The sequence below is a fragment of the Eptatretus burgeri genome, chromosome 4 (assembly GCF_056783735.1).
Source record: "Eptatretus burgeri isolate ZD-2024b chromosome 4, Ebu_testis_v1, whole genome shotgun sequence".
Classification (NCBI taxonomy): domain Eukaryota; kingdom Metazoa; phylum Chordata; class Myxini; order Myxiniformes; family Myxinidae; genus Eptatretus; species Eptatretus burgeri.
Genome location: NC_140964.1, coordinates 101,008,597 through 101,028,854, shown reverse-complemented (window position 1 = coordinate 101,028,854; position 20,258 = coordinate 101,008,597). Strand labels below are relative to the sequence as shown.

At 42.9% G+C, this 20,258-nt stretch overlaps 1 protein-coding gene across 22 annotated transcripts in view; it reads left to right on the top strand.

Annotated features, from left to right (window-relative positions):
- Positions 1-20,258, top strand: part of LOC147028760 (uncharacterized) — a 377,598-nt gene that overhangs the window by 96,565 nt on the left and 260,775 nt on the right. For 19 of the 22 annotated variants that reach the window (XM_085879466.1, XM_085879463.1, XM_085879462.1 and 16 more), the window contains 5 exons: positions 4,235-4,337; positions 4,605-4,709; positions 7,159-7,329; positions 10,142-10,481; positions 11,605-11,785. In XM_085879466.1, coding sequence (XP_085735592.1) covers positions 4,235-4,337; positions 4,605-4,709; positions 7,159-7,329; positions 10,142-10,481; positions 11,605-11,785 — 900 coding nt within the window. The remainder of the gene's footprint in view (positions 1-4,234; positions 4,338-4,604; positions 4,710-7,158; positions 7,330-10,141; positions 10,482-11,604; positions 11,786-20,258) is intronic. The other 3 variants (XM_085879465.1, XM_085879479.1, XM_085879480.1) reach the window with 1 other exon arrangement.

Here is a 20,258-nt window from a genome sequence, read left to right as displayed (position 1 = left end):
AGGGGTGGATGTATACAAGAATGACAGGAGGAATAACACAAAAGCAAGTAACAATGGCCAAGAGAGGACCAGAATAGGAAGGAATCAGCATGTGTGGAAGTGATTGTGAATGTGCATTTGGTGAGTACATGAGGTAATGGTGGGCAGCACATTTGAAATACTGGTGAGGAGGATGAGACAATGGACAAAGAAAGACTATTCCACCATCTGGAGAATATAGTACTGCAGCATAGCAAACCAATTGTTCAAATTTGCATAAAAGCACCAAAATTGGTACACATGTAGAATAATGTATTCCGAACAATTCCAGATATCGAGCCACCCAAGATTTTGCCTTGGTCAGCTTAGGCTGATGGGAAAGTCAGCTCTCAAGCACCAAATTTATGCCATTAATTTTGTGGGCTCGTACAGAGTCGATCGTTGTGTGTTTATTGAAAGAATGGGTCTCAATTTTGCATGATTTTGATAACCTTTGTGTACTTCCTCATTTATGTGTGTTAGGCCACAAGCGCTTGCCGAGCATAGTAATTTTCCACTGACATTTGAAGTGCCTATTTAGTGAATCAAACATTCCTTTCCACGTTTTGGATCGTTGCTCGCGTCCTGTCGGACTTGACAATTGACTGTCAATGGTGCTCTTTAGCTACTGTACATTCGGCCTGGTGTTGGCTTAACTGTTAAGGTGGTTTAAGATCCTAAGGTCTTCAGTTCAAGCTCCTGTCGGGCCATTTAACTAACACCAGGTAGGGTTATCTAAGCCTGCCATCCTTCTGAGGTCAGCAGAATATGTACCAGTGTGCTGGTAACAGGGGCATTGTATATGCCCGAGCATAGTAGACGATTCCCCCTGAGAGACTGAAACCTGGTGGACAGTAGCACAGCACATCAGTGGCACAACTGTTCCCCAGAAAATGATGCAGCCAAGCATCCACAGGCTGCACGCAAATAATTAAATAAATTTAGTAACGCTGCCCCCCCCCAACCCCCCACTCCTGGGAAGGGATCCACTGACACTTTTCTGGTTCACTGGCCATCATCAGCACAGAGTAGATTTCTCCTGAGAGTTGAGCTAGCAAGCCGTTCAGTTGGAGATTATATCCAAATAGCACTTTCATTATGATCTGAACCAAAGATTGCTGAGCAAGAGGAGGAAAAGGTTGGTGGAAAAGTTGCACAAGGTCAATTCTAGTGTGGTAGCCAAGAAGGTAAATGTTGGTTGGATTTGGTTAAGTCGGAAGTGTCATTAAAAAGGCAAAGGCAGGAGTTCAATGACATGTTGTGAAGCCAACTGGTATAGTGGCAGCTTAAGAAATTATAGATTAGGAAAAGATAACTGGGATGGGAGGACAGAAGAGAACAAAGTTGACTGAGAGGGTTTCATATTGTCGTGTCCAGAGTGTTAGCCCCTAACTGGATGGATGGCCAAACAGTTCTCCCTTGGAGGCTAACAGCTGAAATTTTCGGAGATTAATGGCGCGCGTGGGAAGGAAATGCTCGGCGCTTCACCAGGGTGGTAGCACAGCACAGGGGTTTTACTCTGGAACCCACAAGAGATACACGGACACAAGCAAATTAAATAATGATTTATTCAACAGAAAATCAACAATTCTCATGAAAATGAATCAAGACGTGAGGTAACCTAAATCTAACTCTAATTTTGAGCTGCCCCTGCTCTCAGACACACACAGACAGACAGACAAGTGGTCATATAAAATAAAGAAATTCCTTTTCATTCCTTCACTTAGCTGAGTCCAGGTGATCTTTTTGCTGAGGAAGTGTGCTCGGACTGCGTCGTCACCGTGCGGGTAACCGTGCCCCAAAAATGGCACCGAGCCACTCTCTCGCTGCGGGAAACGTACGTCAGGTAATTTGTGAGATGATATTCGACATCAAGGTTCATGAACCGTGGTGGAGTTTACTCTCAAGAGTGAATATGCTGACCGTTCCTCTCTTGCACCCGGTCTGTTCACAATGATGGCCCACACGACGAGAAGATTTCTGAGACCCCGTGATCAGGCCACGAGGCACACTTCTTCCCTTCTCAGAAACGCACACCTTTCACGGCTCAGTCGAACAGCCATTGGTCAGTGTCTTGCTCAGCACGCAGCCAATTTTCCTCAGTACGAATATGAGAATCACACAGCTATATCTTTGTGCCGAGAGGAGAGTGAAGCGAGATCCTCTGTCCCAGTCACGTTCCTCTCACGACTACAACTGCAACATCACTCTTCTTCATGCGTCGAAGGAAAGCCAGCTGTAATGCCCTGCTCTTTCAACTGCCGATCCTGCTTCTCTCGCTTCTGTCTCGCTTCGAGCCTTCGTCTTCGACCGTGTCTGTCTCCTGCAACGACCTGCCTCCCCATTCTCTTGCCGAAACATGCTCTGGTTTCTCTGATCGCCTTCCTCATACCAAACTCCACTCGTGCATGAGCTCCTCTGACTCACTTGTCCTCTGACAAACGTCGCATCTCTCGTGCTCCTCCTCCTCCTACTCATGTCACGCCCATCAATCATCAGCCTCGGGGGCGTGACTTTGCTCGGCCTCACCCTTGGAGGTGGGGCTTCTTGCCTGCTTGGTCATGTAACTCCGTTGTAATTGTGGTTGTGGTTTTAAAAATGTGACTCTTTCATGGCTGGCTTGTAGATACAAAAACGTAGGATAGATCCCGGGGTTATTATATACTGGGCGAAATTATCCTTAATCCCTAGTGAATTAAAACACCCCCCCCCCACCCACCCACACACACACCCGTGTGGTGACACGTAGCACTTAAGCTCACAGTTTCCCTACTTGGTTTATATCGAGACGTCTCTCACACGTCTTCGGACCAAGCAACTCTATACGATCCTATCTTTCCTCTGAAATTCCTCCATCTAACCCACAAACATAACAATATTCAGTCATCATAGTTTTACACATCGGAGCCCAAAACCAATATCTACTGTTTTGTCCCATCTTACAACACCTTGTGTCTGATTATATAGTGTCCATGAAGTCCTTTTAACTATTGTACTATTTTGAACTTTTATAACATTTGATGTACACATGATATAAACAAACTGTAAATGCATATTAAAGCATAATTCCTCAAGTTTTGTTGATGAAGATGTTGTTATTAATGTTGTTGTTATTGTGGTGTGTTGAATAAATCTACAATTCCCCTGTTCTTGACAAGTTGACATTTTCTGATAAGTCAACGTCTACGTCAGTGGTAAAGTCAACCACCACAATTACCAAATTTGGTTCCCGAACTACGACGATTAAATCTTTCACATGTCACTTTTTACCAGCAAGACACAGCTCCCTGCCATTATGCTTCGGATGTTTGATGGTTCTGGAATAATGTTTTGCCAGACAAGTGGATCGGGAGACGTGGGCAATTGCTTAGCCACCTCGTTCGCTTGACCCGTTCCCAATGGACTACATTTTATGGGGCTATGTAAACCTGTTGTTTACTCATTGAAACCATATTCTTTGGATAAACTCAAGGCTACGATCACAAATGCAATTCATGAAATTACTCAGCAGCAACTGAAGAATGTTTGTTTTCAACGAGTTTGAAGATTGGATTGAATGATTTATTAAGAAATATTGCAGTTATGTTGAAGCCTAAAAATTTGAACTGTATTGAGTAAAACCTTGATTAATTATGCTTGATTCATCATTTATAGTATGTTTTTTATTATGTGTGCATCAAAAGTTATAAAAGTTCAAAGTTGCACAATAACTTTCTCCACACCCTGTATAATATAAGTACCCATTTCACTTCTTGCCAACACTTTTTCCAAGTTCCTACCTTTTTTTTTCTTTCTTATGGAATCTCTTTTCTCTGTTTGTCTTCAAGCTCCCCTATTTATTACTTTTTTTATCCCAAAAACTTTCCCTCATCCTTTTCCTTCTTTGTGATTACAATTTTTTTCTTCTTCCTCCACTTCTGCCACCTCACTGCATTCCTTATATCCTTACTTAGGTCTTCCACAAGCCTCAATATCCACTTCAAAAAAAGTATAAGAATGCAACAAAGTTTGTAGAAGCAGAATAAGGAAAGGCTTAATGGTGAAAGGTAACATTCAGAATAGCACAGTTATTAAAAGATGGAGTGAGCAGTTAACATGTAGAAAGTATGGGATTCTTTACCATCATTCTTTACCATCATGCATTTATTTGTGAGCGTTTATTTTCATCTGTATTTATTTATATTTATGTTGACATTTTGAAATAATCTACTTTCAGGAAGCGTTGGTTAATCATAAAGATTTTACCAAGCCTGATCATGAATCGAGCACTCCATCCACCAACCGTCAACTTAACACCAGTCGACGTAAGATCTTGCCTGGTAACTGTCTGTAGGCCAATGTACATCTGCATTTTGTTTGTATATTACTCTTCACTCAGTTCGCTTTTGGAATTCTTTTCATCGAAAGTTGTATTTTGTGAACTTTTTCTTTGTCGCAACATTTTCGAAAAACATAACCGCTGTATTTGGATCCATTAAATAAATAACTATAACTGATTATTTTAAATTGAGCAGTTACTTCTTGTTTTTCTTGCTCTTCTGAGGTTATGAGTGAAAACGGCCGGCAAATCAGTGTTGTGTTCACAGTGCCGCACGATCTCTCTCGTGGTCGCTTGAAGCAGTTGCGGGAGAAATTGAAGGAAGCTTTGAGCACAATACAGAAGTCCAAAGCATTGCGTAATGAATCAACTGGTATGTCTTTACTCTGCTGTATTTCCATTACTTTATCACTACCTCTGCTACCGACAGTGGACGAAGGTTGTTTTCACCCCTGCTTGTCTCTGTCTGTCCGTGACCAGGATATCTCAAAAAATTATGGACAGATTTGGACGAAACTTGTTGGACAGGTTGGGTGTGTGACAAGGAAGGATTTATTCAATTTTGTTGAAGATCTGGATCCAGATCTGAGAGTTTTTAAGTGATTCTTCACCATTGAAAGATGGGGCCAAAAACCATGTATAGCACGATATCTCAGTTATTGACGGATGCGGATGAAACCTGGTGGACAGGTTGGGTAGGTGACGAGGACAAATTGATTTAATTTTGGTGAAGATCCAAATCCAGATCTGCCCCATCAGTGGGATGCAAAATGTAAACTGTTCAGCTTGGGAGAGGTATGCCCTCTACTGAGTGCTGCTCTCATTGTAAATGCAAGGTTTTTTTTTGTTTTTTTTTGTAAATGCATTGCAACCAAGCATATCGATGTCATCAAAATTACTTGAAAATAAGAGGAATCCAAAAGGACAGGTTATTTATTTATTTATTTATTTCACTTGCAGATAGCACCATTATATTTTCTTCTCTTTTTTATCAGAGCTCCTGCTCTCCCTCGAGCACAGTGCGAGTATTTTATTTGGAAATCCTTTGTATAACTCCGATTGTTTTCATTTTCTCCAAAAAGGGAGGACAACCCTCGACCGCCCCTCTCCCCACCAAACCTTCAATAAAAGTCTGTCCTTTTCTGGCTGTCATTCATCCACTTAAATAAACACAGTAGCTGTATTTTGTTCGTTGATGCAACTGACAACCAAGCATGGATTGCACAAATGTTTTGTTATCCCAGTCTTGGCACATGAGACAGACACAAGTTTCTCCTGTTCAAAACCAATCAACACCGAATGTCTGAGTAATCATACATCCGATGAATACTTTGCATCCACTGCAACAACTGCAACAGGAACATGCCAATCAAAAGGTGTACACTGTATAGCATAACCTCCTACCTCTGCGCTGATTTTTTTTTGTCTTGTCTACATTGTCAAGGCTCGTATATGAGCTAACACACAGAACGTATAGCAAGGGGAGCAGGAGATGAGAGGGGTTGGAGAGGGAAGCACAAAACAGTGGGAAGCAGAGACATGAGGAGATCTGTGGAAGGGAGAGGGATGGGGGCAGGGTACACAGGATAAACAAGATGGACACCACACAGACTTTCAGGAACGAAAGCAGGGAATTTGAACTAGGTGGATTTGGGGTGGATTAACTGGGGTAGAAAAGATCGTGGTTTTGGATGGGGGAAGATATGAGGTGGTGGTGAACAGCTGTTTTGAAGACCTTGAGGGAAGAGTGGGATTAAAGAGAGTGTGGGCATTTGTTCCAAAGGTGTGAAAAAAGAGGAATGAAAGAATGAAGGTGAGTGATTCTTGATTTTGGTAGTTTTATCAGAAGGGGGTTGCTGGCGGACCTTGAGCGCCCTGCAGAAATATGGAGGGGAGGGGGTGGGGACTGATCGGAGACAGAGCTGGGGGGGGGGGTGAGGCTGGAGAGGAGACGGTAGAAGACAGAAAGACCACCGACCTACCTGCGGTGAGAGAGTGAGAGACCCAAAGACTCAGCTTTGTCGCAGGAGATACCAATGATCCTAAAAATTACGATTACAACTGTTCTTGCATTTTGTACGGTCAGAAAAGAACTGATGTGAAGAGTCCCCTTTCGGATCAATCAGCTTTTCCTCCAAATTGGCGCAGACCTCGCTGCTAACGAAGAACCACTTTGATTCACACAGTCACATCAGACGTAAAAAGATAATTTGTGCCCCATACTGCATGGCGATACACTCAAGGTATCGATGGCTGGAAATGTCACACACTCACCACTATAATATTCCCTCTGGTGGAGTAGGCAAGCAAAATGAATGGTAGGAATTTTTGTGATTCCTTTATCTCGATGGGATTAACTATCGTAAATTGATGTGGTTCTATGAGGTGTGGTGTGATCACGAGAGATCAGATGATCTCCTCAAGGCATCTGTGTTTTCTTTTCCATCAGTCTAATTTATACACCTATTGTTGTTTGTTAGGATGTTTTGTTTTATTTCAATATTAAGGGAGCTGAGTAATTGACACATACTCATCTATCATTAATACTATCACTGTCATTGTGCTTATGACATCAAATTAGTGTGTTTTTAGAATGGCATTTTGCTGTTCTGTTCTTACCGAAACTGAACAACAATGTGTATTTGTCACAATCACACAAACACAAACAATCACTTGTTCATGTGACTATTCCAAGTCACATGGGAACCCCGAGTGTCAGTCACATAATGCACGCATCTTGATGACTTCATTTCATTTTTTTGGAAGTACATGAATTACAATTTGCTCACTTCTCGTTGCATATTTCTGTCTCTATTTTCTAGGTTTGAGCTCTCAGTTTATCTCTCGCACTGGAAAGACCAACGACGTGACAAAGATCAAAGGCTGGCAGCAGAAATTTCGACAACAGCCTGATCTGCCCCAAATTGCATCTTGTGGTGCTGCTACTTCTGTTGCGAGCAGAGCTTCTGAAGAAAAACCCTCTGAGATTAAAGGCAAGTGTGCATACCTTGTGCCATCCAATGTTTGTAATGAAAAAAGATGATAAATATTAACAAATATCAGTGAAACATTGTACCTACTACACAAGGCTCTATGCTCTGTAGCCACGACTCAACATAACAGTTTGTTTGGTAAGAAGTGAGCAAGAAATGATTCAATAAGAAGGTGCAATCGGCAAAAATTAAGGAAATGGTTTCTTGAGTGTGAGAGATTGAGTGATCTTTAAATCAAGTTCTTGGTGCTGGTAGATCAAATCTGTTCCACTTCTGTGCCCACCTCCCATATATCAAGAGTGACAATCATCATCACCTCATGCCTTCTTTCTTTTCCACCCTGCTCTTTTACTCTCGTTGACCCCTCTTCCACCCCTTTTCTTCATGCAGCGTCCACTTGTGTGATGTCTTTGTCTCCCTGTTCTCTTTTGATTCTCAGTCAGTTTGTGATCCTGCTGCCCTCTGTTGTTTAGCTTTTCCACAAGCCTCGATTTCTGTTTCAAGAGAAATATTCATTGAATATTACTCTTAGCTATTTCACGGATTCTAATTCCACATTTAAATTGCATTATTTAGGCAAATTTTTGGGGGAAAGCTCTTTGTACATGTAGAGTCTGCTTCATATTTTAAATGCAGTACTTCCACCTTCACTGTTAATTGAGGCTATCATTTGAAAAGTATGACAGCTCTTTCTATGTGCTAAAATGCCACTACATCAACCTATAGTTGAAGGTGTTGATTTTGGACAAGCAGTTATATGCTTGTCAAGCAGAAGAAAGAGGGGAGCCAACATGAAAAGTAGCAAGCAATTTTCAAAAGATTAATTATAATTAATCTTTAATTATCAGTGTGATGATGATAATAATAATAAAAAAATAACTTACCATTGACCAATCAGAATTGAAGTGTTTCCTGATTTCAGCACACCAAAATATTTTGTGTTCTGAGAGCACAAAATATTTTTGATCCAGATTGAGATCCATTTTGTCTTCTGACACAACAACCAAACTCTAGCCTAATGGTTAGAGCGTCCGCTCTGAGTCTAGGAGGTCGGTGGTTCGAACCCCATCCAAGTTGTACCAAAGACTTTAAAAATGGTACGTTCTGCTTCCTTGCCTCATGCTCAGCATTTAATTTAAAGGATAGAGTACGGGGAAAAAATCCCATCGGTTTACTTCCATGGGAGGAGGAAATTCCCGAGTGCGAAGAGAAAAGGTCATAAAGATGATGTCACTAGTACCCAGAGTGCTCTTAGAAGTCATGTTACTTTCCCCAATCTGAGCATCTGCGTTTGTGTGACGTCAAGTCCGGTGTTGTCCAATTTGTTATTACCCTGTGAAAAGCGGGGTTAAGCAATTGGTTCAACTTCTTGTCTGTCTTTCTGGCTGGCCATCTTCAGACGTCGGTCTATGATCGAGGAATAACCTAATTTCAATTGAATGTTATAGTTTGAACACCTTGGAGCATGAAGCAGAAAACGAACTTGCAGTTTAGCAATACTTTGGCTCTGACTTTGGCGAATTGTACAGAATCTATTCTTGAATGCACATGCGCAGATATGAGTTAAAGTAATGGTTTTAGTCTGTCTTCCTCTTTTGCAGTCAAATAAAGTTGTTTTTTTTTAATTTTTTTTGTATATACATTGTGCTTGGAAATGCAAAGTTGAAAATCATTCCAAATAGGAAACTTATTATTTTTAGAGATGGCATAAAGAACGCAAACAGGCACAGATAACTAATTTAATGCGCTAAATGAGGTGGTGTAAAAGACAGTGCATCAACGGCAGCAAATTTCCGATTTGATGTTTTGTTTTGTTTTCAATAGCCTTTAAAATCTATATTTTATTTTCGTTGAATTGTACACTTAATCACTGAGGAACACAAATCACCTTGTCAATTGCAAAAAATCTCCAGTTTTGCAGTACTTGGAGAAAATATTACGCCATTTTACGCCATCTTGATTTGAAGCTCACGCTCTCTTGCGGATGAATGTCGAGATTCAGATAAAATCGTGGCTTATAGAAAATATACATTGTGCTTGGAAATGCAAAGCAAGAGTTGAAAAGACCCTTTTCCATGTCCTTTTTCTCAAGACCATGCAATGTAAAGGTGTTCTATCAACCTTCTTGTTCTTCATATTATGTATGTGTGCAATTTGGGTTCCAGCTCTTCCATGAGCCATTTTTTTTTTAAAGTTTGGGGAAGAATTTTGGTGTTGCTGCCTTTTCATTGGCAGCATTATAGTGCACATTTGAAGATCCTTGATTCTAGCATGAAATAACTTTCCCGGAATATCATTGACTGTTCTCGACAGTCTTTTCTTGTCTTGCAGTTATTCCCTTGCCAAATTAAATTTATAGCCTCTGAGGTGAAATATTTTTTTCCCACATATAATTTTTCCATAAAGTAATTGTGGTTGTTGGGGATGAGGGCGGTTAATTTCTGTATTTGTTTTATTAGCCCGTCCCTCACGCAGTGGAGACGGGGTTTTGTAATCACTTGAGTGTGTTTGTTTGTCTGTCTGTCTGTCTTGCACGCTAACTTTTTTACCATTTGAGGTTTTGTCATCAAATTTTCAACAAAGCTTTATTTTGAGAATATGGAGAAGACAAATTAATTATTTGGTCAAAAGGTCAAATGTACCGTTTAGCATAAGGAAGAAGAAGAAGAAAACCGAATACAAAGCAGATGGGCTTTGCATATTCAGATGCTTTCTAGTTTAGCATTTTGTTTTTTTCACGTTTATTTACTTTTGCAATGATTTTGCTTTTTCACCTTTATTTGCCTTTTTATTTATATTTTTCTTCCTATAGAACCAAGCATGGCATGCCCAGCCAAGAATCGTGCTGTTTTTATGAGTGAGGAGTTAGATGAGTACCTCCAGGCTGAAGAGAAACTTTTGGAACAAAGACCTACGTTGTATGCAAGTCATCCAACTGATATAGTTCTCCCAACGCCCTGCACCAACTCAACCTATGTGCGTACCTTCGATAGTATCACTCGCCTTCGTGCTACGTCTTCACCCGCTACAAATGCAGACCTTCCCTCTCCACTGACATCTCCCTCCAAGCCAACGGAAACTGCACTCACGCCAGTGACCCCGCTCCGTAGGACACGAAAAAGGCCTTGCCGGTTGGCACCAAAGGCTCGCAGGTTTGTCCATGAACTTGCATTATTTGCCGACTGTGCATGTTTTGAATCTTTTTTTTTTCATGGTTACTCTTTCAAAAGGTATAATTCTCAAACACGAATGTGCATTTGCATCATGAAATAAAGTACTGCACAGTAATGGGCTTTTATGATGAAATTAAATTTACAGTTGACAATACTAGAGCAAAGTTGATGGCACGCCATCGCAAATACCCGTTTCCCACTGAAAGCAAAATTAGAAATATGGCAAAAAGTTCCACCAGGAATGACCCAATATCAAAATTAGAGTGAAAAATAATCTGTTTTGACACCTGTAACTATAAGTCCCCCACCCATGAACCAGGGGTCAAATACAAAAAATGGTCTCTTATTTTGTGCGTCCCACAATATTGATTGCATATATGAAGTTTCATTAAAAAGTGTTTAAAAATGTACCTGTAATTGCATGTTTTGGTATTTGACCTTTTGATCACGCCCAGGGCCCCAGGGGACGGGGGAAAAATGATCATGTTGTCGTACCTTCTTGCCATATGGTGATCATAACTACCAAGTTTGATAGATCTCTGCACAACTGCTTAGAAGGAGATAGTGTGACGGACGACAGATAGACAGACGGAGCCAATTACAATATCCTCCCGTTTTTTATTTATTTATTTATTTTAATGTGGGGATAAGAATACAGGGTGTTCCAAAAAGACCCGGATAACTTTGGTTGTTAATATATTTAGAACCACAATTGATACAATTATACCCTTTGGTTTATATGATATAGAAATTCAAAGTTTTGTGCACACCATCAATACACTTCAGTGTGAGCTCCATTTGTCACGCACAGGACATTAAGGTGGTACAGGAGTTATTGTCGTGTTCAGCTCAGCGTGTTTGCGTTCACCTGTCCTTGGGTTCGAGTCCGGGGTTGAGTCAGAATTTTTTCACCCGAGCCCCATTCAGGAATTTATTCCTGTTAATTAAATTTCTATACAAGACAATGAAAATAGAACAATATGATGTTTGTTATAATGTTTAAGAGCCTGAAAGAGATGCAACAAGCAAAACTCGTGTGAATAGAACTATATAGCATGCACGCAGGTATATTGACTACTATACCATATCCCTCTATCTTCAGGTCTATCCCGAGGAAGTTGGTTTCCCATCAGGCTCGGCTATATCGCAAAGCCGGTTCGCTACGTTACACTCGAGGCTGTCTGCAAGCCCTGGAGGATGTGGCATTTCAAGAGGGAAAGGAAAGAACGTATATTACAAAAGCTCGTGCAGAGGAAGCTGTGAGGTTGCTAACTCTTCATCAGGTATGTTAACAGAGGACCAGAGGTATTTTAAAATCCTGTAGAAGCTTGAAAAATACCTTTTATAATGAGATGATATTCATAGTCTTGAGAAGGACTTGGTGCGAGCCAACTCTTCTGGCGGCATATTTGTAATGGCATCTATTTACACTTCTGAGGTAAATGTGTACAAATTATATTTTGAAAAGTCTGCTGCAGAGTACATTCATAAGCCTTTACAAAGTAAATTTTATTCTCGTTCTCGATTGTTTTCATAACTCCCAAGGCTGATAAAGACGCCAGAAGATATCGCTAAAGTATTGTCGTGTCCATTTGGTTAGCCCCTACTTGGACGGATGGCCAAACAGTTCTCCCTTGGAGGCTTACAGTTAACTATTTTTGGAGATTAATGGTGTGCGCGGGGATTGAGGGGTGGCAAAGGGCGGAGGTACACGGGCTGTACTCAAAGCCCACACAAACAGGCTACACAAATGAAATTGAATGAGATGGGTAATTTAATGACAGTAATCAAATGTGTATATTGACAATAATTCAAATTATATTGATTAAAAAAAAACGTGAGGTAATCGACAGCCTAAATTCCTATCTCAGGCGCCCCCGCACTCACACACACACAGAGACCAAGGGGATCATATAAAATAAAGAAAATAGAGAAATCCCTTTTCGTTCCTTCATTTAGCTGAGTCCAGGCGATCTTTTTGCTGAGGAAGTGTGCTCGGACAGCATTGTCACTGCGCGGATAAGGCCTAGGTCACATTTGCCACGGCGGCCGTGGGGTCTCCAAAATCTACGGCCACTAGCAATTATACGGCGGCCGCAGTATTTCCACGGTCATACAATGTAGCAGTCACATATGTTTTTATTTTTTGGGAAGCTGCACGGCATATTTATAAATTGTGGAGACCGAAAACGTGGGGTTTCCGTACGGTTTTTGATTTGATGTCGCACGGTGACCTTAGGGCGTTCCTGCGGCGGCCATATCATTTTCAAGGCAGACGCAAGGTGCCCGTAAGGCGACTGCAGGGGGGCCCTAAGGCGAACGTGCGGCCAGACGGACGGTAACTAATGGGTTAATTCTTTTTTCTTTTTTTTTTACCATTTTTTTTTTCGGCTTGTCGAATTGCTACGGCGAACGTAGAAATGAAAAAAGTTATAACTCCACGTTATAATTCCACGGCGACCTTACGGCCTGTAAAATATAGCCATATGGCATAGGGCCACCCTGAGGCCACCTCATAAGCTCTGCGGCCGCCGCACGTTTCTGTCAATTCAGAGGACGTATGGCTGCCGTATCCTTGCTGTAGAGCAAATGTGACTTAGGCCTTAGGCCTTAGAAATTGTGGAGACTGAAAACGTGGGGTTGCCGTACGGTCTTTGATTTGATGTCGCACGGTGACCTTAAGAGGGCCCTGCGGCGGCCATAGAATTTTCAAGGCAGACGCAAGGTAGCCTCAAGGTGCCCGCAAGGCGACCGCAGGGGGTCCTAAGGCGAACGTGAGGCCAGACGAACAGTAACGAATGGGTGATTTTTATTTTTTTTTTACCAGTTTTTTTTTTTCGGCTTACCAAATTGCTACAGCGAACGTAGAAATGAAAAAAGTTATAACTCCGCGTTATAATTCCACGGCGACCTTACGACCTGTAAAATATAGCCAAATGGCGTAGGGCCACCCTGGGGCCACCGCAGAAACTCTGCAGCCGCCACACGTTTCTGTCAATTCAGAGGGCGTACGGCCGCCATATCCTCGCCGTAGAGCAAATGTGACTTAGGCCTAACCGTACCCCAAAAATGGTGCCGATCCGCTCTCTCGCAGCGAGAAACGTACGTCAGGTAATTGGTGAGGCGATATTTGTCGTCAGGGCTCCTGAACCACGGTGTAGCTTCTTTGTCGACCGTGCTTGCCGATCCCACTCTCTGCAGAATGGCGCCGCTCCCTTCGGTGATGTACATGAGGCTTCGATGTCCTTCTCTCATGACCAGCCAGTGTCAATGGCCAGCGTTTTGCTCAGCACGCAGCCAATTTCCCTCAGTACGAATACGAGAATCACGCAGCTATTTCGTTGTGCCGAGAGGAGAGTGAAGCGAGATCCTCCGTCCCAGCCACGTTTCCTCTCAAACTACGGTCTGCTCTCGATAACTCCAACATGTCCTCTCACCAACATGTCCTCTGACTTGCTCCTCTTCCTCCTACTCACCTCACCCCCTACTCACGTCGCCCCCATCAATCGGCAGCCTCAGAGGCGTGACTTCACCCGATGTCACCCTTGGAGGTGGGCTTTCTTGTCTGCTTGGTCATGCAGCTCAGTTGTAATGATGGTTGTGGTTAGAAAAATGCAACTCCTTCATGGCTGGTTTGTAAATGCAAAAATGTAGGAATAGGTCACAGGGAGCAATTACATACTGAGGGGAAAATTATCCTTAATCCCCCATGTAGGGGCAAGTAACACTTAAGCTCACAGTTTCCCTACTTAGTTTACATTGAGATGTCTCCTACACGTCCATGGGCCAAGCAACTCTGTACGATCCTATCTTTCCTTTAAAATTCCTCCATCTACCCCAGAAACATAACAATATGAATTGGGAGATCGTTAAAACAGTAAATTTCACTTCTTCTTTGCTTTATTTCACCAGCCGAGCACAATAAAGCCTGAAGAGATTACCATGATACGAATTTCGAACGGTTTTCGATGTAAGCTCAATATGCGCTATATCAAATGGTCATGTAGCGTGGTAAATCTTCAATTTCCTCTGTTGAATGGTTTTTGACGTACTCCATTAACAAAATGCAGACAACGTGCGTGTGTACTTGCATGACTGATTGTTTAAACCCGCTTTTCTCTTCGCGTGCACGTGGGTTAATAGAAAAGGCTGCTCTGCTTGATAAACAAAAAACATTCTCCTTTTGTACTTACCTTCACTGAAGAAAGTTAATTATTTTAAGAGTACATGAAGGAGTTGCTTGCTCATCATTTGTGACTTAATTTCCGTCATAATTCTCGAAAGCATCAAAATTTGTTCGATTTAACATTTAATGTCCATATAACTTTTGTATTAATTGAACTTGTATTAACATATCACTGTGAACTGGGAGGATAGCTGAGACGTACTTTCACACACACTCCTCTAAGCTGTTTAGCCTTTGTTTGAATCCCAGCCCAGCTATAAACGGTCATCCCAGTGTTTCACAGGCAGGGTGATTCATCTCAATGTGTGTGCCTTTCCTCAGATGGGCGTCCCGTCTGCCAGCATTCGTTGGTGGACTTTAAAGATCTCATAGTGTTTTTCGCGAAGAGTCGGCGAGCTACTGTATCACATGCAACTTGAACAAATTACAAATTCCTGCCCTAACCAGTAGAGGGCATTGCATCAGTGGCACAGTTGCAAACTCAGCCAATGATGCGACCTCACAGCCTTGTGCTGCATACAGAAGACTAGTTTCACTCACCTCACCACAGTATTTTTCTTTCGGGTCTTAAACTTTCCCAGGCACACCCCCAGTACAACCACCAATTTTCAACTCGTTCCATCCAGCGGTTTCAGAGTTCACACAAGTCAAACCACAAATAAACAAACAAACCCACAGGCTGAAATATATTTAGGCTCCTGTAGTATGATACTATAGTTAACGTATTTGTACTGCAGTCATCTGTCTATTACAGTAACTACAAAACTTGTATACTACAGTCAAACTATAGTTCATGTGTAGTAAACATCGAGATGATGTGCTTTACCAAAAAGCTCTAATTTGGTCTCATCTGTCCACAACTCACTATAGTTGATTGCGGTAAATGTAATTACTATGATCTTCCTCTTGTGTGGCTCTTGCCTCGACTGTGATAAGTGTTGGCCAACTGAATTGTTCCCCGATTCATGTGTAGCAATTTGTAATATGTTAATATGAAGCAGGCATGTTTCATAATTCCAGTGAATAAATGGTAACATCACACATACAGTGTCATGATGATCAAACGCACGCTCAAGTCGGTAATCCTGACATGTGGTTGGCCTATTACACTGATATAATTAGTGGCAAAGCTAATTATACATACATGATAGTGGCTATTTCTATATGAGATTAGGCTGATTATTTTGTGAATAAAAGCAGTCGATATACAGTTGTGGCCAAAAATATTGGCACCCTTGCACTTTTTTCAAGTAACTCGCAATTTTCTCTGAAAAATAAGTTGAAATTGATGAAAGTATTTTTTCTCCACAATTCTTTATTTCACTGTTAATATTACAGAACCTTTGTTTTTGATTCAGAACTTAATACAGTAAACTACGTGTAAGTCGGCAGCATGTAACTCGTCACTTCGCCGAAGTCGGCAGCGTCAAAAAGTCCCGAATTTATCTAATGTTAAATCCCTTTGAATAAAGTCTGTAAGTCGTCATCTCTAAGTCGTCACTTCGTCTAAGTCGTCAGATGTCCGTTCCCGCGTAATGGAAACTCAAGTAAATTACCACGCCTAACTCGTCACATAGAACTGTTGCCTCGTGAGAAGCCCAATTTCATGGAATCGTGATGCACGCTCATTGGTGTACACCGCCAGTGATAGGCTATTTATAACTGCTCTGCGTTCAGCTCAGTCAGTGACCACGGTGGTCGCTGGCTCAGTGTGGCCAGGCTCGGCCGTGAAGCTGGGCATCGAGTACTGTATTGGGCATTACGCAAGACGGGGTCATAAGCCATGGTCGTCGTGACGACAGTTGTCATTCTACTTTGGATATGTACACACGTTGATCGCACTGCAGGCAGGACGATGGCGACCAAGTGTAAGCTTACAACTAAAACCGAGCAAGAAAAATACGGCATTATCAAGTTTTGCGAGGCAAACCCACTGATGAAGAAAACAGCCACAGCTGAGAAGTTTGACATCAAACGGCAGACATTGAAAGGACTTCCGGTTCCGGTTTTGAGCGGCAAGAGGTCTCCTTCGGGGCTCCCTGCTGACATTCTCAAAGTTAAGTTCCGGTTGTTATTTGTCCCGTTTTAACTGTTTAATTTTCTCACCTACATGTTAATGTGTGTTCCTAGTTCGGTTTTGTTTCAAAAATCGTGCTATTTTGTGAGTATTTATGTCGACGTTCTCACCTGGTGTTTGAGGCCTAGTCCTAGGCTTGAGGCCTACCGGTTCCACTTGGTGTTTGATCGTTTTTTTTTTTTTTGTTTGTTTGTTTTTTCTCCCCATTACCTTCAATTTCTATCCTCCCCATTACCTTCAATTTTCATCCTCCCCACTTTCCAAACATCCCCCATTCTCCCAACTAATCTCTTTCTTATCTCAAAAAAAAAAAAAAAAAAAAAAAAAATCCAACAACAACAACAACAACAACAACCTTCTCCCGATTCTGCTACTTCTTCTTCCTCTTAACTTCCTCCTCGTCTTCCTCGATTTCTTTTTTTTGTTTTTTACACTTCCATGACCTAATCTGTTGAACTCTCTCATACATTAATATTAACAACAAAAACGATCTTATAATGCTTCATCTTCCTCTCTCACACATGTGGTACTCTTTACTGTTTCACAATGCACTACTCTTCTGCTATTTTAACAGACTGCTCTCATTTCGACCTCTCCTTCATTCCTTGCCTAAAAAATCCAACTATTACAGCGCTTCTTCTCTCCATTCTCTGAATTCGCCTTCATTGCATCCATCAAGAATTGTGTTAAATCGCATCTCTGACCTAAAACTTTTAAAAACCACAGTTTGCCATGGATGCTCGCTTTCCATCAACCATTCTTTTTCCAACTTCAGTGCCAACTCACCCCCCTCACCCCTCACTCTCACTCTCAAAGCAACCATCCCACTCTTCTCCCTCCAAGCCTCCCTCTCACCTCTTTCAAAAATTCCCCCTCACCTTTCTCCCACCTTTCATCCCCCTCACTCTTCCTTCTCTAAGTTGCCCCCCTCTCATCCACCAACCTGCCTCCCTCCACTGCCCTCTCACCTCCATCTCTTCACTCCACCTTCTCAAATCCTCAACTGCCATCTTCCTTGTCTCTTGTCCCCCCTCTCTCACAGCACCACAGAGCCTTTTCTCCTCCTCATTCGGCCCCCTCCCCTCGCTATTCTGCAATACCCCACACTCCTTCAGCAACCCTCCTTACCTCCCCCCCTCGTCCCTCGTCCGACCCTCCCCCGCCCCCTCCACCTCCTGCACCAAAAGCCTCCTCCCCTACCTCTTCATTAAAAGTGTGGACCTCAAATATCCGGGGCCTTCGCTCAAACCTTTCAGATCTTTCCATGCAGGTTGCCACTGACAAACCAGACATTATCTGCCTAACAGAAACTTTCCTCTCCCAAGACGTGTCTGACTCCCAAGTATCTCTCCCTGGTTACTCCCTCTTACGGTATGACAGACCTGAGCCTCGTCCTGGTGGAGGTGTTGCTCTCTTCATCAAAGACTCTATTCCTCACTCTCCCTGCACTGCTCTCACTCCCCCACACCCCCAGGAATACCTCTGGCTTCGGCTTCCCCTCCACTCCCACCTCATGTTTATATGTGTACTGTACCGTCCACCGAACAGTGATGACTCCATCTACACCTCACTCTCCGAAAACATGGACCATCTTCTATCTTCTCATCCAAACTCTCTCTTCCTCTTATGTGGCGACTTCAATTGTCATCACGCCAGTTGGCTAGGTGTGGGTACCTCTCTCACCTGCCATGGGACATCAGCAAAAGCTTTCTGTGACTCATTGGGACTGACTCAATCGGTCAACTTCCCGACCCGGATCTCAACCAATGGTACTCCATCTCTTCTGGATCTGAGTTTGACAAATTTCCCTGACAATATCTGCTGCTCTTCCTTCGCTCCAATTGGTTCTTCTGACCACGTCCTTATTAAAGTGGACATCTCTCTGGCTGTTATCAGAGAACCACCTCACCGCCGTCGAGTCTGGCATTTCACTCAAGCCGACTGGCAGGGTCTCCGAGCAGCCATCAAACTTACAGACTGGTCTCCTATCGCTACTTTCTCAAACATCAACTCATCCTGGGAATTCTTTCAAAGAAACTTGCTCTCCCTCATGCACAGATTTATCCCCTCTCGTGTTCAGTTGTCTTACCCTTCCTCCCGCCCTTGGTTTACTGAAGCTTGTGGCGAGGCAGTTGTCCTGAAACAACTTGCCTTTGCCTCATGGAAAGCAAACCCAACTGAGGGCAATCTCAGTTCTTTCCACAAAGCTCGGAACAAGTGTGTAGCTACCCTCAGGAGAGCCAGAAAACAACATCTTTCTCATCTCAAGTCTGAACTCTCAAACCTCTCTCCCTCCTCAAAATCCTGGTGGCGTTTAATCAAATCTGTTTCTGGTGTATGTTCCCCCTCCATCCCCTCCCTTACCTCAAATGGCCGCACTGCTGATTCCACACGTGATAAAGCTGAATGTCTAAACTCGGTGTTTGCAGCTAAATCTTGTGTCCCAAACCCCATCACTATCTCTACCCACTTTACCCAGTCGCACCCAACTGTCCCTGGACTCTGTATCCTTTTCTCCTGACAAGGTGGAGAGCTTGCTTTCAAACCTCGAGTCAGATTCTGCAACCGGTCCAGACGGCATCAGCCCACGTGTCCTCAAAGCCTGCTCTTCTGCTCTTGCTCACCCTCTCTCTGTTCTATTCACCCTCTCATTTTCCCAAGGTCATCTGCCATCTGCTTGGAAATCTGCTAACATCACTGCCCTGCATAAAAAGGTGCAAAAACAGATCCCTGTAACTATAGACCAATCAGCCTTCTCCCAATCATCAGCAAGGTTATGGAATCCATCATCGCTTCAGACATGAAATCCTTCCTCTTCTCCAATGGCTTGATTTCCAATCATCAATTTGGTTTCAGACCAGGTCACTCTACCCTAGATATGCTGCTACTGCTCTCCCATCAATGGATGGAGGTCCTCAATGCCAGACAGGAAATCCGAGCCGTATCCCTGGACATATCACGTGCTTTTGACACAGTCTGGCACCCTGCCCTACTCACCAAACTCTCTGCCCATGGTATTCAAGGCCATCTCCACTCATGGCTCGCAGACTTCCTCTCCTGTCGCAGTCAACGTGTGGCCCTAAATGGAGTTCTTTCATCCCCTCTTCCTGTGCAGGCTGGAGTTCCTCAAGGTAGCGTTCTGGGCCCTGTTCTTTTTCTGGTTTTCATCAATGATCTCTCGGACTCTCTGGAAAATCCTCTATTTCTCTTTGCCGATGACTCAACCCTCTGCCGTACCATCTGTCATCCCTCAGCCCGGCAAGCAGCAGCTTCTTCGCTCACTGCAGATCTGGATAAAATCACAAACTGGTCCAACACGTGGAACATGTCTTTCAATCCAGACAAATCTCACACTCTCACTATGTCTCTTCGAAAGGACCGTTTACAAAACCCAAACCTCCACTTTCTCAACAATCCTCTGGAAGAAGTCTTTTCTTTCAAGCTTCTGGGTCTCACTATCTGCCATGACCTTTCCTGGGAAAGTCACATTTCC